The sequence below is a fragment of the Corvus cornix genome, chromosome 19 (genome assembly GCF_000738735.6).
Source record: "Corvus cornix cornix isolate S_Up_H32 chromosome 19, ASM73873v5, whole genome shotgun sequence".
NCBI classification, from domain to species: Eukaryota; Metazoa; Chordata; class Aves; order Passeriformes; family Corvidae; genus Corvus; species Corvus cornix.
Genome location: NC_046348.1, coordinates 3,800,059 through 3,827,457, shown reverse-complemented (window position 1 = coordinate 3,827,457; position 27,399 = coordinate 3,800,059). Strand labels below are relative to the sequence as shown.

General features: G+C 42.7%; 1 protein-coding gene across 3 annotated transcripts; it reads right to left on the bottom strand.

The window, feature by feature from the left end:
• Window positions 1–243: 243 nt before the first annotated feature.
• On the bottom strand, window positions 244–26,640 carry UBE2G1 (ubiquitin conjugating enzyme E2 G1). Of its 3 annotated transcripts, XR_005603398.1 has the most exons (7): window positions 26,338–26,640; window positions 11,528–11,630; window positions 8,080–8,177; window positions 6,839–7,017; window positions 3,538–3,661; window positions 1,546–1,581; window positions 244–1,426 (listed from the first exon to the last, which is right to left on the bottom strand). XR_005603398.1 is itself a non-coding variant. In XM_039562920.1 (6 exons), exons 1-5 carry the CDS (start codon window positions 26,381–26,383, stop codon window positions 3,575–3,577), a joined length of 513 nt encoding a protein of 170 aa, XP_039418854.1. In that variant the 5' UTR covers window positions 26,384–26,640; the 3' UTR covers window positions 244–1,426; window positions 3,538–3,574. The 3 variants fall into 3 exon arrangements, 2 of the variants coding, with proteins under 2 accessions (XP_039418854.1, XP_039418855.1); XM_039562920.1 differs by lacking the exon at window positions 1,546–1,581; XM_039562921.1 differs by lacking the exons at window positions 1,546–1,581; window positions 26,338–26,640 and having other exon boundaries at window positions 8,080–8,172; window positions 11,528–11,614.
• Between the last annotated feature and the right edge of the window lie 759 nt (window positions 26,641–27,399).

Genomic DNA, 27,399 nt, shown 5'->3' with positions numbered 1-27,399 from the left:
ATACCTCTTGCAAGCAGCTACTCTGAGACTTGTATTTGCTCACTAGAGGGCCAAAGATGGTTACAATAAGGAGAAAAGTTGTGTGTTGTGTTTGCTCTTTCATTATTCAAGATGAAGCAAAGCATGTCCAATTCCTCAAGTGTTTGCTGGTGTTGTATAGTTGATGATGTTCAGGTAAAGTTGTGCTCCAACTATAGGTACCCTTCCTATTGTGATACTCAAGACACCCAGTTTGACACATTATTATTGGAAAAAATTATATTTTGGAAGAACTCACTACAGAAGGTGACAGAATTCCAAAAATCAAATTACATGAAAATATACATCGCAATTTTCTTTGTACATTAGGTGAGGAAAACTCTGAAGTAGAAGGCAAAGCAGATGAAGGGCCACAGAAGAGAGTAAAGGAGAGAAACTATTTTTGATACCAAACCCAGAAGTTAGTCATTTGAAAGCCTACAGATGTGCATGCTTGAACTCAACCTTGAGAAAAAACAAGCCTCCCCCACACACACCCCACCCCACAAACAGGCAATGAAAAAGGCAAACCAAAAATTTCACCCATAAGAAGCAGCTCATTCCTATCTTGGACTAACTTAAGTCAACCAAACTTCCAAGTGAAAGCACTCAAGTCCTTGGAAGTTAAAAATCCATCAGGCTGCTCAGGGGTGCTCCATGGCCAGTTTTATTGCTATACCCAATTCAAGAAGGATGAGTAATTGGGTTTAACAAAGGGGTGGGAGGGAAAAAAAAGCACCTTTGAGACTACAAAGGTCATCATAAAAGAAGACACAAGTAATTGATAGCAAATCCTTTCAGGGTTTAATTAGGAAAATTTTAAGTTTTGATGGGGGAAATAAAAGGGAGCACATTTCCAAAAACCAAAAAAAGAGATACTAAACTTTAATAAGCAAGAAATTTTAATTAAGCCTCAGTGGGTCAAAGGAAAATTAAACTGGGAGGAAAAAAAACCAAAACCAAAAAACCAACTTAGTATCCTAATTGGTTTTGACATGCTTCACAAGTTGTTGTTGTTTTTTTTTAACTCAGGAAACAATGAATAGGGAGAGAAAAAACCTGCTAAAATCTTTAGAATTTACACAATTCTATCCCTAACTACAGACAGCATTATTTGGTACAATGTGTATTTGTGGATGTACATGAACAGTATATATATTATCCGGATCATGTTGTGCTATGTACACATCTTTACAATTCTTCCTGAAGGTTAAAGCAGTTCATTAGATTTCAAAATGCGTAATCATCTTGTGTTGGCACTTGTTAGGCTCTTGTCAGCATTGATAACTGGCATGTTTTATTGCAGCCCAGTTCCAGCCAGTGTTTGCCAACTTGTAACAACAGAAGTCCAGCAATAGGTGGGTAGAGTGCAGGAAAAAAAACAGTGCCATGTTTCTCAATTGGAGACCTGCAAAGAAATCACAGGTATTAAAATAAAACCCCTCCTCACCCTCAATTATTTTCAATATGTTAATTACTTTTTCAAGCTTAAGAAATAACTATTACTTGTTCAAGAACTTTACATACCTCTGGACAGAAGATGGATAAATCCAAACTCATCACCTGAGAAAGACTGGAGTTAGTTCAGCACACCGCATGTGTATCCAAGCTCAATTATCAGACTTTCCGGCTCCTATTACTCATGTTGCTTGTGGAGTGCATAGTGTGTAAAGCTTTGATTATTCACACATAGGGCTGAACACTGCAGATTTATCACTGAAAAGTCTGTGCATTACTTACTGTGAATGGTAGGTACAAATGGCACAGCAGTGCTCAGCAAGCACTGACACCACAGCCCCCAATCACACTGGGCTGGTTTGAAACCAGCTGTGGCCCCTTCTCATCCAATTCCCTGCCCATCGCTCACTTGGGAGGAGTCACCAGGACTTAGAAAAGCTTTCGCCTTCCAAAAAAGCAACACAGCCAATTACTTAAAATATTTGTCAAGAGCATTGTTTCACTATAGCTAAGTTCAACATGGCAACAGAGCTGAGGTTAGTTAAGGATATTCTGGAGTGTTACTCACAGTTACTCCCTTTCTCCAAGACAGGAAAAAAAGAGTCAGCTGCATTAACAATTCTTGCACTCCAGTTATAGGCAGTTGTACAAGACCTTCTGTTCCTTTGCTTAGTCTTTTGATCAATATTAAGCATTTTTCATGCTTAATCTGTACTGGAAAAAGTTCCTTTCAATCAAAGCATTTCTGCAAAGAGAGACTGCAGAACGAATTTGTCACAGATGGAGCCTTCCCCCAACCCCCCCAGTGCTAACAAAAGGGTAAGAAAGGAACTCTCTCCTGTACAACTGTGATGAAAAAAAACTACCTAGCAGAAGAATGTAGTATGCTGCTCTGGTTCAGTCAGCACAACCCCTCTGAACTACATACAGTGCCATATTTCTGTCCCTGTGAATTATGTATGCTGTAGATAACCAGTAAATATGGATTTGGAGTTTTCTAGCCAAATGGATCAGAGCAGTTTATTTGCCAAACCAACTATTAAGAAAAGGCAGCTTCAACATGAAGCTCTGTTTTGCTTTGAAAAGCAAGAGCAGGAAATTATTAGCTCATGGACGAAGTTTTCCCTTGGCATACCCAAGATAAAGTGACCAAAGGCCAGGGATTTAAGAGCCCTGCTTTAATACAGAGCTTTCTATGAGAGGCTATTAAAAAAAAAAAAAGGTCCCATTAAAACTGAGATGGGATTGTGTAAATTAGAGTTAAGTATCTTGAGTCAGAAGCTCTTTAACAAGGTGGCATAAAACGCAAATATCACGTCAGCTACTCTCAGGTCAAAACTTGTCCAAGCTCTCAGATATGCCACAGTTCAGTTTCCAAGCAGAACACAGCTGTTTTTATGACGTTATTCCCAAGCCTTCCTCACTAAAAATGTTTTTTGGGCTGCTGAAGAGAACACCACCTTTCTTGATATTATTGACGGGTAATATCTTAACTTGATGCTTTCTGCTGTGCCAGGAGACTTTCTATGAAAACTCCCATAGATACCTGAAGCAAACCCTTCTCAGTGGTTCCTGACAACCTCACTGAAGTCTCATTTAATACCTAAGTGCAACATGCCACCGACATCCGCAAGATAATCTGCAACTCCTGAGATAACAAGACTTTTAAGATGCTTTTAAGATTCTAGCAAGTGTTCTTCAAAATAATGAATCTCAAAGAATTATCACCCCCTTCTATCAGAGCTCCAAGTAACCTTTAAGTGCCATTAATAAAGCAGGATGAATTCTGATAAAGAGAATTTCAACTTCTGAACAGCATAAAATGCAAGAATACAAGAGAAGTTCCCCAATTTTGGCAGAACGGGCTGTCTAGTGCATTTAAATTATTTTAGTCTTTAGTACTATATACAGCCAAAGAGCTCCACTGAGATCATGCAGCTGAGAAGAAAGGTTTGCGTGTTTCTTTTGCTTTTGAGGGGCGCAAAAAAAAAATAGTTCAGCAACACTTAAGCAGGAAATCCTCAGCTCAGGTAACTGACTTGTCTTGAGAAGGATACTTACCCTGAAAAAAGTGAAGCTACTAGCTGCTGAATAAGTGTCACTCAAAAGCAGTTTCTTGGCTTTTTCTTACACAGCGGGCAACTTTTCTTTTAAATTCTCCATTTCTGTCTTCTCTCCATTCTTTCTGTAATTGAATAGACAGCTTTCAGATGTCAGTCCTGCAACAGTGTACAAGCTCTAGGAAGACTCTTGGTGTTTTTGTTGTCAGACATTAGCCATCTAGTCAACACCTATATTTGCTTACAATCATTGAGATACTCACTGAAAATCTGAGATATTCAGGACTTTTGAAAGTTTGCTCTGGGTTTCTGTGCCCGCTGCTCACAAGACAGTGAGGATGTAATTTTCCCCCTGGATTTTAGGCATACTCCAAGACTAGCCTGGTGGCTTACCAGTATTTCACACTGTGCTAAAATCTATTTGCTTCAGCCTGCAAAGTAGCAGCAAACTCAACCTGTAGACCACAAGCTGTTATGTGTTAATGTCTTTAACTGCAGCGGTGAAAAAGGTACACAGGTACTGTGGAGCCAGTAGTTACTCTATTTTTTTTTTTTTTTAGGACAGTTTTAGTTCCCTTCAATCTAGCCAGGACACTCCAGGACAGAACTACAGAAGTCACAGTATCCAGAAGAGGGACAGCAGTGTCCTTCAAAAGCAAACACTTCCTAGTTAGATATGGCTATAAGATATATTGGCTCTGTGAGAAAGACCTTAGGAGAATACTCAGCTCATCTACAGGGCTGGTGTCTGTGACAGGGATCTGATTTCAGAACTGCAGAGATGAAGAGCAAAGAAAAAGATAAGCAGGAAGATAGGTAAGAGGGTAGTCTGAACCCAGAGATGCACACATCAAGGTATCACAAAAACCTACATGAAAAAGTGCAGCCAGGTTGTTTTGTGCCATGCTCACAATGAGCTCAGAAGAAAGCACAGGAGCATCGTGTTAACTGACATGCTGGGTACTACCTTCCAGTCAGAAGTAGTGGGGAAAATACAAAGAACCCCTCATTTCATGAAGTTCTAAAGTTCTTAGTTTCTGATATAAGCAATATATTCTTACTGCAGAGGTGAGGGAAGGGGTTAAAAACCCCCACATTGTTTTACCTAATGCAATCTAGCATACAACACCTTTTCACCCCCACTTGGAGTGAAGGTTGTAGTACACTTGAGTGAAAAATGGCATACCCTAACATTCATCACCTCCAAGATCACTTCAACAATCAGCACACTGGAGAGCCCAGCATGTCTTAAGTCTCCTATGAAAGCACAAATAAGGCTACTAATTAATTTGTTCTTTTTCAGCAATTCATGCAGCAAACATTTGGTTCCTTGGATTGGGACACAGGACAGCTTACACAAGATGGCTTAAGGCCAAGAAAAGCATTGAATTTGTGCCCTCGGAGCTTCAGAGTCTTAGTTTTGGTTTCTACTCTTTATATTTGCAGTTCTATGAATTGTTCAGATTTCAGTAGCAAGCAAAGTTTCCTATTTGACAGCTGAATCTCCAAATATGTAATTTTAGGTCATGAACTGTTCTATTTGCTTTTTCAAAATGTATGTTCAGGTTCCTGATCCTCATTTTTCTCCCACTCCAAGAGACAGTACTCCAACACGCATAGTTCATTTTTCCAGAAAGCTATCCCCTGCTCCTGTAATTCTGTGAACTGCCTGTAACACCTTATTCACTAGACTCACTTAAAAGCAGAAATTAATGACAGCAGACAAAGTATCTTATAGTTACTGCCAAATTTTATTGCTGTAGTAAACACAGGAGCTGCTGATTCTTCATTACCCTGATCAGTATGTTTTTGCTAATATGAAGAGGTCTCTGATCCAACAGGAGAAGCCAACTGCTCAAGCAGCACTTTAAAAGTTCCTTGAAACATGTCATGCCACAGTCAGAAATATAGTCTCTAGCATCCAAAGTGATGACTCACTACTATCTTCACAGGCAAATTTGGATTTTCTTGTTCTTTCATGCTGGGCTAGAAAAAGCTGTTTTCATTTTTGACCTTTACCCTAAGGCAAATTCATTTTGTGTCTAACTTTCCTAAGGAAAAAAATAAAAACCCCACTCCTGAAGTAGGTGTCAGAGTGGGGCAAAATACAAAAAGTCTGATGTCAGGAAGGTGACAAGCACAGCTAAAAGCATGTGCTTTCTCCAGGGTTAGGCCAACTACATTCAACATACATGAGTTTGTGAACTGAGGAATTCTAATTGCACTTTTAGCATTTCATTAATTACTTGCTCCTCTCGGTGCTCTCAGGTTTGCCAGCAGGAAATGTCCATGTTTCCTGGGTGTCTGTTTCCACCAGTAAAATGACACAAAAAAGGGGAGGTCCAACACTTAAAAAGGTTGAATGAGGAAATTGTTCACTACAACTTTACTTGTTTTCTGTCTTTTTTCCATTAAATTTGTTCCACATGAGTCTGTTCCCATGATGATTTTTCAGCAGAACTCAACCGCCTTTGAAAATACTCACAACATAGTAAATCAAAGGCTCCAGGAAACTACTAAACTTCACCCGCTTTGGGAAGGCATACCTCGGCTAACAGAGCAGGTTAACATTCCTTTACAAAACTCTGCATCTCACAATTCCCATCTCCTTTTGCCTCACTCCCACAGTTAAAAGAGCTAGAACATGTCTTCTGTGAGAGGACAACAATGTCCGTGTGCAATTCAACAGCACGTTAGTGTACGTCAGATGAGTGGGGCCTGGAGTCTGTTCCCCTACGCCCTTCCAGAACTGAGACTTCTTTCCTCTCCCCACCACAAACAGTTCTCAGCTTAACTGTTAGTCTGCTCTAAACACAGCTCTTCAAGAGAGCTGAAAGCTGCGTTCACACATGCACACAGCACAGGCCATGCTCCAGAACACTGTGCTGCAAACGCTTGCATCTCACTTATGCCTGCAGATTCACCCTGGTCTTTGACTATAAATCAGACCATTCTTCCTCACTCCTCAGCCACTCAGACTAGTCTGGGACAACCCTTCCTGCTGAGTTGAAGGCCAGATGCCCAGTGAAGGCTTTGAGCACCGTCTCAGAGCACAGACCTACACAGTCAAACCTACTGCTCTAATCCATGGGACAAGAAGACTGTTCTAGAGAGGTGAAAAAAGTTCCCAAGGGTAATTAGTAGTTCTGTCTGACATCATCACTGCTTTTCCCAATAAAAAGGTAGCCTTAGCCTGTGATAGAAAAGGTTCTTCCCAAAGTTACTGTCTGCTAAACTAGAAACAGAACTCCATGGCAAGGTTTCTACATTGAAGACAATTGGCAGACCAAGGAAAGTCTTACCGCTGCATCAACATTAGCGGGAGAATCACCATTGGGATCTGCCAGCATAGAAATAACACTAATCATTATAGTTTCCACTGTGTGAATGGGAAGCCAGCGTTCCTCAGGTTTTTCATAGCCATATTTGTCTTCTCCAGGCTCATGAAGAATTGAAATGCAGACATCGCCGTTCTTGTCAACTACAAAATAGAACAAGGCATATTTCAGTAATGAACAACATGCTGGCATTTCTTCAGGACAGTCATGGAACTGTTCATCTTCATTCCAGCTAGTCTGAAACACGTTAGTGAAAACACTTTATAAAGAAGGAAAGTAATTAACTATTGCAGAACTTAAACTGTAATAAACAGGGCTTGGTGGAAGTCTGAATGTGCCTGAACTCCTGACAGAGAGGGTACATGGGGAGGAAGGACTCAGTCTAGCATCATGCTGCAACTCTCAAGACTATTTATTTAGACAGGCTTCCACTACAGCTTTTTCTGTTAAGTTCAGCAAACTAGAGAGTGAGTTTTTTCCACAGCAACAGCAGCAGCTGGATATTACTGGAACATACTGAAATATAATTTAAACTGCTGGAATTAGAAAGAGCCTGACAAGTACTCTGATATTTCCAGAGCTGAAACTGACACAGCATTAAAATATTCCCTGTCCTTTTGATGGGAGCACTGTCTCCTCCCACCTTTCAACATCTACAGTTTCTGAAGCTGAAGAGCATTTCTCTTTCCCAGTAAAACCATCTTCCATTTTATTTTACCTTCCCATCTAATCTCCAACAGCCTATAAGTAAATGAGACATTAGGAGAAGTCTCCTTGGGAGGAACTGAAAGATTTCTTTTCATGCTTCACTAGATGAGGACAACCTTGGGCCTTCTATACTGAACTGCCAAGTCAGTAACAGCAAGACGAAATATTTGAAGGTATAACAAAAGGCAGCTATAGAACTCAAGTTTCTCCTCAGACTAGAATTCTGCACTTAGGAAAACAAATGAAGAAAAAATCCTTTAACAATTACCAAGAATGCAAGAACCTACTCTGACTAGCTTCTGAAAATAAGAGTATTTTATGCCCTCAGAGCAGCACTATTAAAAACTCTGCCATTGTTATTAGTTCTCTATTAAGTGAGGATGGCAAAGTAAAAGCAGGGTTTCATATTTCTAACACAAACAGAAATGTATCTATTTGTCTTCCCTGCATTTTAGTTCTGAACTGCAAAAAGAAATTGAAACTTTGACATTTCTTACCATTCGGATGCCAGATTTCTGTGATGAATTTCATTTTTGGCGGCCTCAGTGGGTAGTCTTTTGGAAAAGTAAGATGAGCCTTGAAAACACCACCTTCACTGGGGAATCAAAAATATCTTAGTAGAGTTTCTTGTAAGCTTAAGCTGAAGATCAGAACTTATTGATGTATCAAAACCTCTAAGTTTACACCTCACACAACATCATGTTGGTAATTAACAGTACCAACACTTCCATATGCAATGTAAAGCATTTCTACATTGAGAAGATCCTTTCACAAGATACTGCCAGTTCTCCAACATGATTTTTTTTAGAACTAGGATGATATTCCAGAGGGGAAAAACCACAGGGAAAAAAAAAAATCATCAAAAAACTGCCAAGGAATTTCCCATCTGGAATCACAACTTACATTTTTTCCCTCCCAGTAAATTTATTAACAGGAAAAAAAAAGGTACTGCCAATAACTGCCTTTCTCATGTCCAGCCCAGAAGACACCCATTTTCCTCTGTTAGAGACCTCAGTCCTAATTTTGTGGTCTCAGTCTGCAGCAGTGAGCCCCAGGGAAAAACTGCAGAAAGCTCTGCCTGTGTCTACAGCATTAAATGTAAAAAGACTTCCAATGCTACCTTTTCAACACTAAGTTAAAGGGACTCAGGCATGACAGTGAGGTGTTCTACATTAGTTACCCACTCAACTGGAAAACAACAATAAACAAGAGACATCCAGGTTTTATGTGGAGTTATAAGCCAGGAATAGTCCCTTTTGAAAAATGTGAAGGCCTGTATTAGATGGAAAGGTTTACAGATGGAATACTTTGCTAATGTCAATAATACAACATTTGTCCTGCTACTGTCATTTCCTCTAACTGAAGGTTGTAACAAAATTTGGAATTGCAAAGGCAGAACAAAAAGAGGAACATAAACCTCCAAAGAAGATGGCAGGAGTTGCACAGTGTGGCAAGCTACTCCTCAGCAGCCACTCGGACAAAAGAATTGCTGTAGAAAACTGCTCAGTGCAATATTTTTCCTGTATTTGTAAAGGAGTAGGAATCTCTGAAGTGCACCGCCTACTGAGAAAATAACATGTTTTACCACCACTAACCAAAGGTGTGCAGTTACAGCAACTGTCTCAAAAAACCCCCCCAAACAAACAAACAAAAAACCAACCTCAAAAAGCACTGCATTTAAGTAACTTGGCCCTTTGAAGCAGCTGAGGGGATCTGAACCCACGGCACTCATTTTTCACAAGTTTTAGAAAAGGCAGGCAGTTTCCAAAGAATCCTTCATCCCAGGAAAGGTAAGAAGTCCAGAATTTTAACACCCATAATGTCAACAAAGGAGAGGTAGACTGCATTTGTTGATTTGTTGAGAGCCCCAAACTGGTCAAACCCTTTCTTTGTAACTGAGAAAGTCCTTCTTTCCCTTTTTAAAGAAGCAGATCCTAAAGCTACTAGACTGCAGGGCATCCCTGGTTGCCCCATATCAACTGCATATAAATAAAACTTTTAAACTGGATATACATTAGAAATCAGTTAATGAAATACAACTGTCAATTAAGGGAGATCAATGCCATTTTTAGCAATATTCTTGATAAAAGGGTTTCTCTCAGTAGACTAATGCACTATGTCTAAAGTATTTTCAAGTAAACTCAGAATAAATGAAGTGGGACCAGGAATGAGACTGAAGCTTGACAGTTGGCTAACTTAAACTATTATGCAAGACCATCCTTATCAAACAGCCCAGGGAAGAAGGATTCAGTGTAATACTACCCTGAAAAAAACAGCAACTGGGGACTGGAATAGAAGAGAGTTTCTTATCTAAAAAGCCTCAAAGGTCCTCAAGCTTGGGACCTGTCTTGAGGTGACTTTATGTTGCATCCCATATCACTGCCCATATATATGCCTTTCTATGCCTTTAAACTGAGCCTGAGAGGGGGGAAGGAGAAACTGAGCAAAACTTCTTCAAAGCAGTTTTGCAGCTTTGTTTTCATGTTTCGAGGACACAGAGACACAGACTCCTCTGGCTTCTAACAGCAGCGGCAGGAGTGAGAGGAAGCAGTTTTGTTTTCCAGCCAGCTTTCGGCCAGTTTTTCAGCTTCTTTTTCTCCAGAGAGAGATGGAGAGTTGAACTTTTGTTTTTTTTCTCTGGAATTTCAGATTTTTTTCCCTTTTTCTGCTGGACTGCTTCAATATAAGAACACATCGGGAGGACTTTCCACTGAGCACAGAGGGCCTGGCCCTGGGCCAAGTCCCAGCTCCAAGGAGGAGGAAGACCAAAGGGAGGACTCTAACACTTTCCCAGGTTTTTCTCCACAGTGAGAAGTTTTATTATTTAGCAGTATTATCCTTTTCCCATGTGTTTGTTAAATAAATAGTTTTTATCTCTTTCACTTTCCTTCGAGGAAAAAGTTTTTTTCCCCGAACCTGGGGGGGAGGGGTGGTTATAACCTGCCTTCTCTCAGAGGATATATTTCTAAATTTGGCCAAACTGGTACAGGACCCTATAAAAGTGGAGCAAAAAAACCACTACTGCAACTTTTAACACCTAAGATGATGAACAATTAGAGGCAGCATTTCTTTACTGACAGTATTTATAAAATAGCCATGAGAATATAACAGAACCAACAAGACTGTTCAGAAAAGGTCAAGAGAAGCTGGAGGAAACATCTCATGCAAAACATGAGAACCACAGTGCAGTGAGCTTGAGGAAAAGCTAAGCAATTTGATTGCTGGGTTTAAGTACTTATTCAAAGTCTGCCGACAGACATACACAACTTCATGCTGCAACCAAAACTGACCTCAAGTAAATGTCACCAGGCTTTTTGTATCAGTAATTTACTACTGCAACATCTTAAAGAAGATAACAGAGTTCATCTTCAGGAGTACACTTCAAACTGACCTCTCCTGAGCATAGAACCTTTTCCCAGAAACTGGAGTAGATGATCACCCCAAAGTACTCCAGGTGACACTTGGAAGTTCCCCCATCTCAAACTGACAGGATTTGAAGCTAGTTCTATGGACTGCTTCGGCTTCCTCCAACTACATCCCTACATCCCACTTGAGTTGAGTATTTTCCTACCATCACAAACATGAAGTTGTAATGGTTTAACACAGCACTATCAGCTAAACTACAGCCTCCCAGCAGCAACAGCAAATAGTGGATTTTATCTACCTTACTTACATGTGAAAGAAAACAGAAGCAGCCTCTAAGTGTACCTATTCTCTTTCTTTTCCATACAAGTACAAAGAGATCAGTGTTGCCTTTTCCCAGGGGAGCAAAGCAGTTTAGAACTTCTACATAGCAAATCCAGCTATTTACACATATTCTGCTAGCAACAGAAGAGCACTACCTAATTTAGCACAAAGGTTTTGGTTAGCTTCTGTTCACTAGGAGCAAACTAGAACTAGTAAATCCGAGTTCACTTAAGTTTCTGTATAAGTATCAGTACTTACTATAGTGTATCTGGAGGACCAATAATAAGGACTTCCCATCGATAAAGATCATTGTCATCTATTAAGCCCGCTGAAAAGCCTTCCACTGGATTTTTGTTGAGCTCTGTGAAGGGAAAAAAAAATTAAGAGTAACTTTAAGTGTTTATAATACACACTTGCTGGTTTTGCTCATGTGTCCATACATGACCAAAAAACCCCGTGACATTTAGTGCTTGCTTATGGACTTATGGCCTGGGTGAGTACCCTCAGCTCCCCCACTGCAAACACTTCTGCCAGTGCTGAGACCATGTCTGACCCTAAAACTCTCTGAGTACACCATGACCAGAAGGGCCAGAACAGCACACAACTATGGGACATGGTCTCCTAAACTAGATACCAATGAGTGTTCAAGTCAGGAAACAGGCTTTCTAATAATAAAAAAGCTTTCCAAGAACCCCAATGAGTCATTTTAAATTAGAGTCTGCCTTTAACTCTAGAAAATGTTAACAGCAGACCAAAGTCACACAATGTTTTTATTTTAAAGTAACATTCTACTTCATTTAAATGATTTTTTTTTTTCCCCACAATCTGAAAGCATTTGAGACCTGTGCCAGTAAATTATGGAGATAATAATTTACTATACTTTGAACTAGTAGAAGAAAACATAGAAGATAAGCTGCTATGCTGTTCCGGTATGGGGTTGTGTGTTTTTATTTCTTCCTTTTACTTCACAGTTTTTTCCTTCAGTGATAAGCAATACAGCATTCTAAGTGTATAGGCTACTTCATACAGTTACTGCCAGATAGAGGCTTCTCTGGAAATAGCTACACACAAGTCACAGCTAGGTCTAGACTCCACTGAACTTCTGTTTTCAGCCTGCTCCAGGAAAAAGACCTGTAAGATTTGGAATTAAACACTCAAATCCAGTGGTGAGAGTAGGAAGGTAAGAACATCTGTTAACTGACAGCTTAAGGTCAGAAATTACATTAAATGCCATATTTATGCCAAATTCAAATTCTTCATCCAGCATTTCCAACAGTACAGACAAAATCCTGATAGATCTTGGGTACTTAGAATATGAGAAGGGGGGGGAAAAAGTTATTCTTTCAATTGGTCAGTAATTTCCAGATTAAATTAAGAATGGTAGTTATTGGGGGAAAAAAAACCCCTATTTATTTTACAACCTGTCAGACACCATGCAGCTCTCATTGTTCTGTTCCACAGCACAGTTTGTCTATATATTCCCATTTTTTAAACCCAAAAGCTGTACTTTGTGTTGTTTTCTCAGCATTACACAGACTTAAGTTCAGAGGGCCTTATAATGCCCTCAGGTACATGCAGTGGAACTTCAAGTGAGAACCTTGTATCTTTCTGGAGAAAAAGCTGCCAGTAAGTTCAAACTGATTTGCCCATAAGCTTGCAATCACTGGTGGCTAGTTAAGTTCTGAACTATTTAAAGTGTGGTTGAAAAAGGCAAGAAGAATCAATTCAAACCCTACACAGAGGAGTCCAACTCCACATGGGGAAAACAAAGCCCTCAGTTCACAAGAAAGATCAAGGTCCTGAAGAGGGAGATGGCAGGAATATCAGTTTTGGTCATTGCTAATTTAGTCAAACTTATCCACAAAGATGACCCAATTCTAAAATCCCAAGGAACATATATTGGAAGGGGTTTTCCTAGGAGCTACTCAGAGGGGTGTAATCAGGAGCTGAGGTCAGCGACCCAGTCCCAAAGGTGCAGGACAAAGATTTGGGTATTGAGCCCAACCACTTTTTTTCCAGACAACGCCTGGAAAAAAAAAGGCAATGTCACAGGCTCTCTAACCAAGATGCCAACTTCAAACCCAAAAGCAACAGCACGGCCATGCCTCCTCCAAGCAAATCAGTTTTCAGACTCTGGCATCTATGAAACTTTGTGGAAACAGTTGCACAAGCCAGAGTAACTATTTAATTTTAGCTGAAAGGACAGATAGCTTGGTGAGCATCTCACATTAACAGAGCGCTTCACCAGTCCCTTACCTCCTTAATACAAACATTTCTTCAGCATGGTCTATTAAAGGTTCCACCACATCAGTCGTTGAATATAACCTGCTTTTTCACACAGGATTTCATTTTAAAAATTGCCTATTGCTTATGAAAAAAGCCATCTCTGCTCAGGACACTTACACCACCCTTTCGGATATTATCGGTACTGTAATACAGAATATCCACCATAGTAACTACAGAAGTCAGAATGCAAACACTAGGTTTGAGTATCTCACCTAAGACTTTCCAACATAAATTTAAACCTGTGAAACACAAGTCCCATCATTTCTGCATTTCCGCTGAGAAAAAAGGATTTGTGTGAATTTTGTGTGAACTGCTGTAACTCAAACTGCTCACATTTAGCTTCTTTATTGTTTGCAAGTTATCACTGCTCACTGGTAAGATTTTAAAGACTGCCAGAACTTAAGATTGAAAAAATTCAGAATGTTTCTCTGTATTTAAATATGCCACACTATTTCCGAAGCCAATATACACATTTTGTTCTCTATTTCTTAATGTGTGCCGTTTCAATTTCTTTCTACATCTCTCTCAGTATCAAACAACTTTATCCCCAAGTAGTTCAAAACATTTTTCGTGTATTTATTCCCAAAGAAAGACAGCGCTTACACTCCGACTCACACCTAGGACCATGTACCACTATATTGCAAGAGAATTTGAGAGAAGGAGTAAGAGTCCTGGATGCCAACTCCTTTAAAGTAGAACATCTGTAAACTGTATGAAAGGGATAAATCATTAACAAAAATTTTCAGTTTAAACAGTTTGCTTAGTGGACGTTGCCTATAAACGCAATGCACACACTACTTCTTTTACAAGAGGTGGCATCAGTGTCTGCTTGTGAAAAGGTTATTTTCCTTCCATGACAGCAATATTGAAGCACAGCTGAAACAGCTGCTGATTGCAGAAATACTCTGAGGAAAAACAGTGAACATAAGCTCATACACCTTCTCCACAAGAGATATGCAGAATTACCAACAACTTAAAAATGAGCTTTTCCATCCAGATTATTTATGCTAAACTAAACAACATGGCTGGTAGGCAGACAAAAAAGGAAGTCTCAGGAAAGTTCTGCACTGAGATATGAAAAGCATCATCCTTGGCTGCTTTACCATGGATAGCCAATAGCTGCTACTCATTAAAACTTGACAACGCAGAGGCCCAAGGTTTGTTTGGCTTTGTTTTTTTCCCTGGATATAGTCAGTGCTGTGCATCAGAAAAGTTAACTGGTAATACCACCTGTCTCTTGCCTCTCTCTTCACTAGTTGAGCCTCACACAGTAGTGAAATCCATGCACCAGAATCCCAGAGGAATAGCGATGCAGGCAGGGCACAAAAGGAATACACACGAACACAGGGCTCAGTCGCACAGGGCTGGTGCCAGGCTGGTGTCACTGCCCAGCGACCGAGCGACACTGACACTGCACCCAGAGCAGGGGACACCTGCTCCCTGCGCCTGTCAGTCCCCACCAACCACAGCACTGAACTGCTTGCAGCCTGAACAGGAGCTTCCCTAGACAAACATGTGGATAAAGCAAAGGATTCAGTTCCCTTCTCCAGGTAGGGAGAGGGGAACAAACTCTTAGTGCAGGTCCTCTACAAAGCCCTGATGAAGAACTGCCCTACAGGTCCTGGAAAAGCAGAGGAGCCAGACACCTACAAAGAACTGGATCCTTCCACATTATTTTTCCAACAGCTTTACTTTCAGATTTCTTGTTCAGCTAAAGATATGCTGTACTTTTTAAACATAAATGAGTACATTAATATATTTCCATCATGTCCATGCCTAACTAAATGCCACTTACTTGCAACTACTATATATTAAAATCTGTGGTTTAGTATTTTTGACAACATTTTTTGCATTTCTGATTATTTAATATAATAGGCATTTTTCTACCCAGTAAAAGAAAAAAAACCCCCGAAACATTCTTACACTCAGTCTAGAAGCAGTTTCAGGCAGAGCCCTTTGCAAACCAAGCAGCAGCTGACAGCCAAAGCAGCACACACCTGGACAGCTGCCAGGCAGCAACATACTTGGAACTGAATCCAGTGTCTGCTTATAAATTAGACATTCAGTTCCTTTAATCCCAGTCCTGAACCTGGGATTAAATCCAATACCTGATTTGGGAGGTGAGGAAGACTAAAGGCCCATAATCCAGTGGAGTTGTTTAAATCAAGAACAGACTTTAAAGCCCCATGTCTCCCTTTTCACATGATCTGCCCCACTGTCTGTCCCTTTAGCTCTTACTAAAACAGAACTAAATTACCACTGCCTTAAATTTGAGCCAACACAGTACCATAGGCTGCACTTCCAGTTTCAGTGTTTAGTTTACATCAAGCTACCGATGTTCCCACACTCACTGAAACTGCCTTTATATAAGCCAAGAGACTTCACCAATCCCAAAGCAAAACAGCATCAACAAAAATGACTAAGCAGAATGAGCCCCATAGTTCCATGGAACAGCTATTTACGGCATCCAAACTTTTCAGCCTGACGTCTCGCTCAGCCAGCCACTGCATATGAACTCTGAGTATTTAAAGCTCCATTACAGTACAAAGCTTTCAAAAATATGAACTCCAGTATTTTTTAACAGCAGCCTTTTTTGTAAGTTACACAGTGTTGGAGTTTTGTGCAGCCAGTGGATAGAGTACAGCACAAAAACAGAGACTAGGGAGCCCAAGTCCCAGCTAAGGCTTCTGGATAAACCATCTAGCTGGCTTACACAGCTCTCAGAGCAAGCAGGCCATATCAGCACTTTATATCTGCTGCACCATAAGCTCATGTTGTCTTCGTTGCTTTTTGTGAGGCTCAGAACTAGTTCAGGAGATTCTAACAGCTGTTCACACCAAAAATCCTCATTTTAGACTCTTCTTTCTGGTACCCCACCCTGTGACTTCTGTATAGTCCTATTACTTCACTAAGGCCAGTTACAATTTCCAAAACTTGGTTGCCCATAGACCCTGCTGTAGAATCTCGCCTTTTAGAGAACTCAGGCTGAGATTATGACAAAGTAACATGATCTCTATGTGGAGATGTATTTCCCAAGCTCTCCATACTATCTGCTTTCATCATGTTCTGTCTTGCTCACAAGCTCATCCAAGAAGTTCAGACAAAACGTAGCACAAAATATGCACACGCTCCTGATAGCCACTGTGGGAGTAACAAATAGACAACATTTAAGACAGAACAGATTAAGTCTCTGAAGGACATTGAAATTATTTTGAAGGGAGACTAAAGTGGTAAAGACAAACCTGTCTTAAGCAGAGATTCTACCAACCATTTCAGTAGCAGCTTTAGATTTGACTTTAGCCTGGCAACTAACTAATTTCCAGTGCTCCACAAATCACTCCCTCTTAATAATGGAAGCATTTCAGACTTCTACAAATCAAATTCTCTGAGTTCAGAAAATATGTAAGAAAGCTTGCACAACTAGCATTAACAGGCAAGTTGCATCTCAGTGCAGTGCTGCACACCTTCGCATACTGCTTCAGTTGCCATCTCCTCAGCTATACCTGTGAAGTCTTCCATAGATTTGCACAGTGAAGCAGATTTTGAAAGGACAGAGGACAAGGCTGGAGGTTTCTTGTTTGATTTTTGGTTTTATTCCCAGTCAAATTCCTAGCCATGGCCACAGTTCAGCTTTGCAAACAAGTAGAGAGCAGCACTAGCCCAAAGTTCCTAGAACTGACACTACAGGTATGAGGATTAAGGTACCAGAGAAACTTGAGTAAATAGAGATTGGAACTCTTTTATGAGTAAGGTGTCACTTTATTCTAGAATTAAGCTAAAAATTGAGTTTCTTGATTCTGTATATTCTGTAGCTCCACAGTCATAGGAATCTCAGCATACCTGGAGACAGACAATTGGAAGTTCAGGTTAGTTATTTAGTGGAAAACTGAGTCTTAACACACCAACCAGGAGCTTGCAGATCTTTGGTACTGACTTGGTTCTTAAGGAGTTCCCTGTAATCCCTTAAACCCATGGAGGTGGGCACCAGTAGACATTGTCAATGCTCCTTTAGATTTCTCTCTCATGGGTCTCAAAACCAGCTCTTAGACAGTCTCAACTAGAGCACAGATTACCAGCAACCCAGTTTACCCAGCCCACAGTCTGTTCCTGCGCACCGTTTCACCTGAGAGTCCTAAAGACAGGCAAGAACAGTCACAACCTATTTTGAGGCATTTCCTTTCTGCAGCACTCTTCATACATGGACCCTTCTGTGTACACAAACTCAAACCAGTCCTTTCCCAACATCCCACACTACAGAAGGAAGGTCTGTTTCCCCCTCCCTCAACGCATTTGCCATTAAGCAAATATCTAAACTCAGTAACTTAAGTTACTGTAGACCACATTGTGCCTACTAAGCCCACAAATATTTTCTTTGAAAACAAACATGGTGTTCAAATTACTTTCCTGTCCAAATCACTGGAAATACAAAACATACTCATCTGATGAAAACCTTTAAATGTCATAGTATTGTCTGAAGTTTTGAAAGTTATGCTTCCAGAATTAAGGTTCTCAGCAGTAAGTTCAAGAATATATGTTCAAATCACTATCAGTCACGTGATTTTGGTAGAAATCAAGATAAAATGTTTCCTGAAGAGCCTTCTTTGACTAGACTGCTAGAAGCATGCTGTGTATCCCATCAGACCAGAATCCAGCACCGTTATACCACCCAGGTTAAAATGGAGGTTGAATAAGGTCGGCTAAAAGACCACAACAAAATCATCCCCAGTAAGTTCTGAATTTTGAGAGGAAGTGTTACGAGGAAGGGAAAAACAAGGACAGTAAAAAGAACTGGAAGAACCCTGATTCTGAAACCCACATGTAAAAGGAAGCAATTATGTCACCAGGGAATATTCAGTGCTTTGCCCATCGAGTCAACTGCAGCACAGGGCCACATTCATCTCTCACACTGAGTGTAACAGAAATGCCACCTCCGCTTTGTCCTCCATGTTTGATGCCTGTTTCCACTCTTAAGAGTTAGACAAGCATTCAATGGCCACCTGCATCTGTCTGTACTTGAGATGGTCACCCTCAGCAGCATTCAAGACATCTTATCAGGCTAAGTAGTTTCGGAGACACCATAATTATCCCAAAGCAGTTGTTGAAAACAGGTCAGATGAATCACACTCTACACACACTTATTTCTCTCACCTACAAAGGAGACTACGAGTTTCAGATGCTTACTGCATGCAACTGCTGGAATTCGGGAAGACCAAATTGTGCCATTCTAGGCACCATTAAGGTAGCTGAGTTTGTCATGGACAGGAGAAGTTCATTAACTTCTTGCAAGTTATTTGCAAATTACCAACAGACTAAAGCTAAGAAAAAAAATTCCATCCAAGTATCTTCTGAGCAGTCATATAGACGTTAGTCATGAAACAGCACTGCTGCACAGAGCCAAGGATTCTAGGATGTATATGGTTCACAGACAAGAACAGAACACCATTAGAAATCCACTGAAAAGTCTTTATGGCATGCCTATGCCACACGGAGATGTTAACATCTGAGGAGTTCATCAGTAGCTTTCCTTGTCATATGCGTAAGTTCTTGTGCAAGTCAAGGACAATTTTTCAGCTTGTTTTCTCTCCTGCTTATAATATGAATAACAGGTTTGCATACCCTAACTTGAGCCACATTGTTATTCAGAATTGTTTTAAGACATTCCTTTAAATGACTCTTGACAGCACCATCTTCTGGATCAGCACCAAATGCCAGCCAGCTAAAAAACCAGCCAGCTCGACCTATGAGGTGTGTGATGACAGCACAGAAATAGGTTTCCCTTAACAATCCACACAAAGACTGTATGTGAAAACCTTGACGGAGGATTTCTACCAAAAGTCTTTACTATTATTCTAAACCTGGGCAAAACCTGCTAACATTTCTGTCCAGGAAAGTAATTTTTATGGAACCCTATTTCAATTAGATTGCTATACTTAGTGTTCTTACAAGGTCTGGATATCTGATCTCTGCTCCAGCTGACACGCCTTGAACTTGAGAGTAGGAAAGAAAAGTAAATATGAACATTTACACTTGCATGGTGGCCTAAAGCTCAAGCCTGCTAGAGGCCGTAAGTGAAAGATCTCACCAAGACCAGACACTGACAGATATCCACACACCACTGAAAACTGAAGCACAGAGCAGGCACAGCTTGGTGAGAGCAAAGGCCTGCATGTGAAATGTTGCCCTGATTCCATTCCCATGCACTGGAACAAAAAGTGGACAGGAGAGTTTCAGGAGTCACATGTCCTCTTCCTCACAGAAGCCACCTGCTCTCCTTTTTCCAGGCACCCAAGTCTGCACACTCATTTTAGTATTTGGTTAGTTCTTGATTTCAGAACAGCAGCCATCTTTCAGTTCAGTTCCACTTCATTAGAACCCCATCTCTATGCTGGGAACAAACTGTTTGGTGTATTTTAGATCAAAATAGAGGTTGATTAAACACACTACAGGAAGAGAATTTAGCAGAATGCCTATTTAAGGCAAACAGGTTTCATCTACAAAGGTCATTTATTTCCAAAATGTTTAACATAGGGCTTTGAGGGAACTAAAAACCAACTTGTACCAACCACAGAAGGGACCAAGTAATCCTATGTTAGTGGAATATGCAGGTATTGTTCCAAGTCTGCCCTGCATTAAAAGAAACCTCAATAGCATAAAGAAAAGTCAAAGCAGAATCAGTTCTAATTACACATGGTTTCACCTGAAGACCATTCACTCTACATCAGTTTATCTTAAACAAAAAAAACACATATACAGCAAATCAACAAATCCTTAGTTAGCAATTCTGGAGCAAATAACCCCAATACTGGATTGGAATCAGTATCAATCACACAAGGCAAGACATCTTAGTTGGTTTTGCATGATTTAACATCTCCAAATGAAGCTCTTATCAACAAAGCAGGAATTCTTCTGATGAAAGTATTTTCTCAAATGGTATTAATTGTGCTCCTCTCAGAGGATCTCCAGCAACATTCTCCCATTGCACTATTCTCCAACAAAACAGGAATAAATCACTCTACTGCCACATCCTGATATGCCCTTACTTTGGTGTAACTTACAATGCCTTGTTTGGGGCAAGCAGAGAAGGAAAAGAACTCAGTTCATGGTAAGTTTGGTTCTTTCCCTGAAAGATTAGTAAGCTGACCTAGGCAGAGCCAAGGCAGTGACTCCTTGATGAGGCAGCTATAGTAAGTTTATGAAGCAGCTTATTGCTTCATCCTGTTCAAGCAACTGGTTGAGTCATCAAGCCCTTCCATTCTGAGGTTTAGCTAAACCTCACTTTCCAAAACTGCCAGCACCCCTGAAATTTTGCTGGTGGCTGCTGTTATAAATATTCTTTTCTTTGAAGATGCAAAGTTCAGATAATTTCTGCAAGAGAAGCATTTGGAAAACTAACACGTAGCAGGCAAAGTTTGCCATTAGTCATATTTATCATGTTATTTACAGTGCAACAGAAATTCAGGCTGCTTGTGCTGTTGTAGTGACTGGAGTCTGAGCAAGATCTGCGTTTTAGCAATGATATTGTCTATAAAGCCATCTTGAGCAAGAGAGCTTTGATAATTCTGTCAGCACAACCTCACAAGAAACGGGATTATCTCATTTGCTGAAACAGGGCCCTACACTGCCAGGGGATTAAGGCGAGTGCTACACACATGCTGTACCTAAGTACCCCAAAAAGCATCAGACCAAAAAATTGATGGTTATCTAAAAACATGAAAGAATCTTCTAAAAAAAATATGCAAGGCTGCTTTTAATTTCAGGAGCACTTCAAATGCTAAGTTTGACATCTGCAGAACCTTGGAGTCTTAATTGTTGGGGATAATACAGAATATTACTGTCCATATGAACAGACTTTCACAATGGAGGTAACACGCAGTCTAGTACCAAATTAATACTTTACATCAGTGCCACTCAAATATCTTATAGACAAACTTATTGTAAGCCAGTGCTCAACTGTAAACAAAGGTTTCTTATACACCAGCCACCCCAGAAATACACATCTCAGCTTTGATGTATTAAGCTATCTTCACTCCACAATTCCGTCTCCATTTACTATTCAAACAGATTTTTTAGAAAGTAAGTCCTATCTAATTGCCAAAAATTCAACTAGCTCAACATTACATGGCAAGATTCTTCCACAGAAGAAAGTAAAAATTGTTCTACTGTAACATTAAGTATTTAATACAGTTTTCCAACTTGTTAATTTTTAATTAGACATTTCTGCTTTGAAATAGAAGCTGCATACACTTTAAACTGAAATAATGCCATGTTTCTCATGTTTAAGAAAAGCATTAGTGTGACTTTTTCTGTATCCTAAATTGGAGATTATTTACAACCTAGCACAACATCAGCCAACAAAGGCATGGTTATTCCCATTTCCAATGCTCCATGTTTATGTTAAAGAGAACTCGCACTTCTAGTTCCACTGTGCGCTACTGATTTAACTGCATCCTCCCTATGTGATTTTGCTGGTTGAACTAGACATGTCTGCCTACTCTAAAGTCTCTGTGTCAGCAAGAATTTGGCAGAAAGATGAAATAAAAGTATTCAGAGAAATACTTCAGTCTGTAAAACCTTTGGGCTTGACAGCTCTGGAGACTGGAAGAGAAGTTTTACACCCTGTTGTCTCCATCTCCTTTTAAAGGACATAAAGTTTTGGGGCTGTAAAAAGAACAGTTTATCCTCCACCAGCTCCCCTGGGGGGTGAACTCTGCTAACCCAGTGCTACACCAATCTACATACTTGCTGAAGACTTTTTTTTTTTTTTAAGTTCAGAGGCACTTTTTTTTCTTTTAGTTTTTCCTGCACCTTGCCTGGAAGAAATGGACAGGTCATGGCTTCTATTTCACATTGTTACCAACCCACAAAGCGCCCCTCTCCTTAAGAAAAAAAAAAAATAAGAACAAATATGTTTGAATTTTAAGATATTTCCAGAAGCTGCTACAACTTACAATTAAGTTGATTTGAGATGGAACAGCATTTAGTTTTACAGATATCCATAGATACTGCTGATCCTCCAGCTCTAGTTAGACTACCCTTTTTAAATGGCTTTGGTATTAAGAGATCCAAACCCATCACTTCCTTATCACTTAAAAAAACCAAAACAAAACCCATAAAAACTACCTGAAGTTCTTACTACCTTGAATTGTTCTTGTGCCTAAACGGGGGCAAGCACATGTCAATATAAAAACAGCTACTACACTAAGTCCCTGGGGATCCAGCTCAATATTTCATTAGCAAAGGCACTGTGAAGCCACACAGAATTTGGGAGATTAAAAAAAAACAACCCACATCTAACTTGAAGTTGTATTTTGTGACTGTCATTGAATGTCCCTTCTCTCAGAGCACTATCAGCATCCAGAACATGCCACTGAAGCACACAAGCATGCTGTACATGGTGCTGTGGTACCAGCTCCCTGCTCAAGTTACAAGCCAGCTTGCTTTAGGAAAAAAAAAATATAGGAGCCTGTCTTCATACACTTATTGGAGCAACTTACTTCAGGTTGTGTTCTGAAGTTTAGCTCTGTTTGATAAGACCCATTGTTTTACATCTCACTGACAACCAGCAGCCTAATCGGCTGACCTATACTTTGACAAAGTACTCAGGAATTAAAACAGCTCATTAAAGTGCTCTGTGTCAGACACCTTCTTTCCCCATAATTAAGAACCAAAGCATATGGGGGACCAAACAGGTAGCCACTCTGAGAACTACTGTTTAACATTCCTCCCTCCTCCTGCCATTGTTTTTTCTTCTCAGCATCAAAAAGAGATATCCAGGGTCTTACCATTAAAGACTTTTTATATTCCTCAACTGCTCCACCATTATACAGGTCTCAGATTCTCGCTTCAACCTCCCTCCATTTCTGGATGTCTTGCTTCAACTTCAGATCTCTTGTCATTACTGAAGCACAAGTGAATGATCTAAAGCAATTTAAACTAGCTTAGATCACATGACTCATATCAACTGTTTACTGTCCTCCAAAACCCAACTACCAGGTACAACCCCATAATTCACCACACTGGATATAGGCAATGGGAGCAGAGAGACTGAGTATCAGTCCCACCAGGGCAAATACCAGTGGTGACTCTTGGTTTGAGGTAGAAAAAAACCAGTATGGGTATAAACAAAGGGACACATTGGAGCAGCTGAGACTTGGAAGAAGATAAGTCAGCAGTAGGGAAGGAAGATCATGAAGCTCAGTCTCTGCACTGTGACTTCAAGCAGCCTGACACCAGAAAAACCAGTGTCAGTCCAGTGCCAGCTCAGTTCAGATGTCACATAGAAAATAGTTTCTTCCATATGTGATAATTTTCTCAGGTCAGTTATTCCACGTAGGATTTTTGAAGAGTTCAAGGCTCTTCTTCAATGCTCACCACACTTCATGCATGCTCAAAGTCACTTTTAATACCGTTTCAATTTCTTTTAATACATGTAAAGGGATACCAAAGGTATTGATATTACTTAAAACACCATCCCCTCACAATAGCTGCATGGTTCAAGCAAATGGCTGCAGTCAGTACAGCTGAATCAGTAACAGGGGCAACTGGAAAAGCTCACCAGTTTTTACCAGTACATGAGAAACCTTAAGAAAAGGGTGAGAAGAAAGTTAAACAGAAGTTAACACCTAGATCTAGACAGAAGTCTACAAATCTACTTACATATCCAACCAGTCTGTGCTTACACAACATCTTAAGACTTCACAAGACAAAAAAAAAAAAAAAAAAAAAAAAAAAAAAAAAAAAAGAAAAAATACACCACAAAAGCTGAATACTTACTATCAAAAGAGACTTCAGCTAAACTTTCAACTTTCTTTTGCAGAGCACAACTAGTAGATTAAAAGAGAAATTTCAGACAGCTGAACAACTATTCTGGATTACCAAATGCTTGTTTTTATCAAGGGAGAGAGCAACTATCCTACACTATTGTTTCCCTTAAGGGATCATATATAGGAGAGAGAAGCTTCACGTCACATCCAGTCTGCAGCTCCTGCAGTTAAGCTCATACTGAGGCGGTATGAGCTTATCTGAACGTGCAGACACCTCACTGAGTGTCACTAATAACTTCAGCAGTTACCAGGGAGGGCATTAACAGGTGCATGCTGATGTTCAGGACTAAGGCCACAGTATGAGATTTTTAGCCACGGTACTAGGTTTTTTGTTTTGTTTTTAAAGAGCTTCACCTTAAAGGGGTAAAACACTCTCTGCTAGTAGTTAACGATATTGAAGTTTCTCAAACTGGTCATCAGCCAAACCCAGAAAACAGTGCTGGAGATGCAGAAACACACCATCCAGCTTGCTATGCCCGGTTATGCAACCTCATCTCCTTACTGCTAACAATGCTGCTTTCCACCTTTAGGCTTTCAACGACATTAACTGAAGTCTCGGGCCAAAATCTTCCTCCGGGAATTCCCGTGCCACTCAGTGACCCTGTCCCTTTGTATGGCTAGTCGGACAACTCCAGCCAGCGCTGTAATTGCCCGAGTTTAGGTACACCTAGCACACATTTCCTTATCTGGGTACGAAGCAGTTTTTACGTAAGGGGCGAAAAAGGCGACCCGATTCTCATAAGGTACCGGGCGGACCCGTGCGCTTCCTCGAGTGGACCGCCGTATCCCGGCCCAAGAGGCAGAGGATGCGGCGAACATGTGCGAGTGGGGGAGGGAGGAAGGGAGCGCTGCCGGCTCGTTTCCCTTTAAGTGTGGCAGCGCACACATGGAGCCGCATTGTGCGGCCCCGCGCATGCGGGTCCCCTCGGCGGGGCCGGGCCGGGCCAGCTCGGCCGCCCGCCCGCCCGGGGACAAAGGGAGGGGGCGCGGCGACACCGAGCCCGGCTGCCACCCCGCTGCCACCCCGCTCCCCTCCGCCGCCGGCTCGGGCCCAGCACCCCGGCCCTGTCCGTCCCCCAGCCCGGTCCCCAACTCCTCCTCCCCCGCGCCCGTCCCGCCCTCTCGCCCCCGGCGGACCCCCCCGCCCCTCCCCGCGGATCCCCCCGCAGCGGTCCCACCCGCCGCCCCCCGCTGCTGCCCGGTCCTCTCCCCCTGCCGGTGCCTGCGGAGCCCCCGGCGCTTCTCCTGACAACAAAGGGGGCAGCGGCCTCCCCCTCCCGGGCACGGGAGGTGAGGGGGAGCCGGCGAGGGGAGGCGGGACGAGGGCACCGCAGGTCCCCGCGGGAAAGGGTGCGAGTGCGGGGAGTCAGCCTGGGCCCGGAGTGCCTCGTCGGGAGGTGGGGGAACAATCCTCCGTCCTCCCCTTCTTTCCGGCGCCTCACAAACACCCCCAAACATCATCCCGCATCCCCCGCGCTGCGGGACGAGCTCCGGCTCGGTTCTCCCCCGCCCCAGGGAGACGGGGCCGCAAGGGGAGGGGACGAGGAGTCCTCCAGGCTTGGCACCGGGGGGGTGGTGGGGGTGGGGGCCGACGAGCGCGGCTGGTGCCACCCCGCGCTCCCCCGGCGGGACGGGGGCAGCCGAGGGGACGCTCCCCCGCCGTGCCGGCCCCGCTCCCCTCCCCCGGCTCCCCTGGCAGCAATCGCCGGCCGGGCTCCCCCTCCCCCGCTCGGCCTAGTTCCCTCGGCTCCCGGCTGGGCACAGCACGGCGAGGGGGGGCCGTAATCTCCCCTTCCCCCTCACACACACACACACACTCCCGCCCGCCCCCTCCCCGAGCCGGCGCCCCTTCCTTCCCCCGCTGCGGGCCGCAGCCCCTCCGAGGCCGCCCGGCCGCTGCTCCCCCGCGGCGGATCACCCGCCGCCCTCCCTTCCTTCCTCCGCCGCCAGCCCAGGTACCTGCTAGTTGTCTCCGCAGTAGCAAGGCGGACTGGAGCTCCGTCATTCTCCCCCGCTCTGCCCGGGGAGGGAGTCCCAGCGGCGGCGGGGACGGCGCGGCTCCTGGCGCTGCAAGAGGCGGCGGCGAGCGTCCCTCAGCCCGTCCGCTCCGCGCCCGCCGGGGGTCTGGCTCGGCGCCGGCCGCCACAGCACGCAGGGTCCCGGGCAGGGCAGCGCGGCCGTGGCTCCGAGCCGCCCTCCGCCTCCTGCTCCGAGCCCTCAGCGCCGCCACCTCCTGCTCCCCCCGCCAGGAATTTCACCGCACTCGGGCCCGCGCAGGCGCACCCGGGCCGGCCGCCGGCCCTTCCGCGCCGCCATCTTGAGAGCGGCTGAGGGGCGGGGAGGAGGGAGTCGTGCTTGGCCGCCATGTTGGGAAGGTCGCTGCCTCCCCTTCCCGAGTCAAGCCTGAGTTAGCGGGGAGAAAGGGAGAGCGCTTCGTGAGGGGAATCTCCTCACGAAGGACATTTAGGGCCATAAACTAAAGCACAACAAGTTCCACCTCAACTTGAGGAAGAACTTCTTTACGTGAGTGTGGCAGAGCACTGGGACAGACTTGTCCAGGGAGAAATGCCGACCTCACCTGGACCTTCTTGTGTCACCTGCTCCACGTGACTCTGCCTTGGCAAGGGGTTAGACCGGGCGATCTCCAGAGAGCCCTTTCAAACCTAACAATTCTGTGATCTGCAAAGGCCCTCATGAAAGACATTATTAGGAAGGAATGCTTTCTTCTTCAAGTGGTGATGCCCTGGCCCAGGCTGCCCAGAGAAGCTGTGGCTATCCCATTCCTGGAAGTGTTTGAGGCCAGGTTGGACAGGGTTTGGAGCAACCTGGGATAGTGAAAGGAGTCCCTGCCCATTGCAGGGGGTGGAATGAGATTCTGCTGAGATACAGCAGCCCCCGAGACACATCTGCCCTCATCACCAGGCTGCACAGGACTGTCGGATGCAGGCAGTATGTAACAGAAGTGTCTGTGCCCAGAGCTCTGCTGGCCCTCAGGCTGCTGCCATCTTCCAACCCACTAAA

What these genes read in the sequence shown, in the direction of transcription:
- UBE2G1 (XM_039562920.1), bottom strand. Translation starts at nt 26,383, where the DNA reads ATGACGGAGCTCCAGTCCGCCTTGCTACTGCGGAGACAACTAGCAG. An exon ending in ACTGCGGAGACAACTAGCAG is followed by an intron (nt 11,631 to 26,337) that starts GTACCTGGGCTG and finishes TTCCCTTCACAG; the next exon opens with AGCTCAACAAAAATCCAGTG. An exon ending in AGAAATCTGGCATCCGAATG is followed by an intron (nt 7,018 to 8,079) that starts GTAAGAAATGTC and finishes TCTATTTTGTAG; the next exon opens with TTGACAAGAACGGCGATGTC.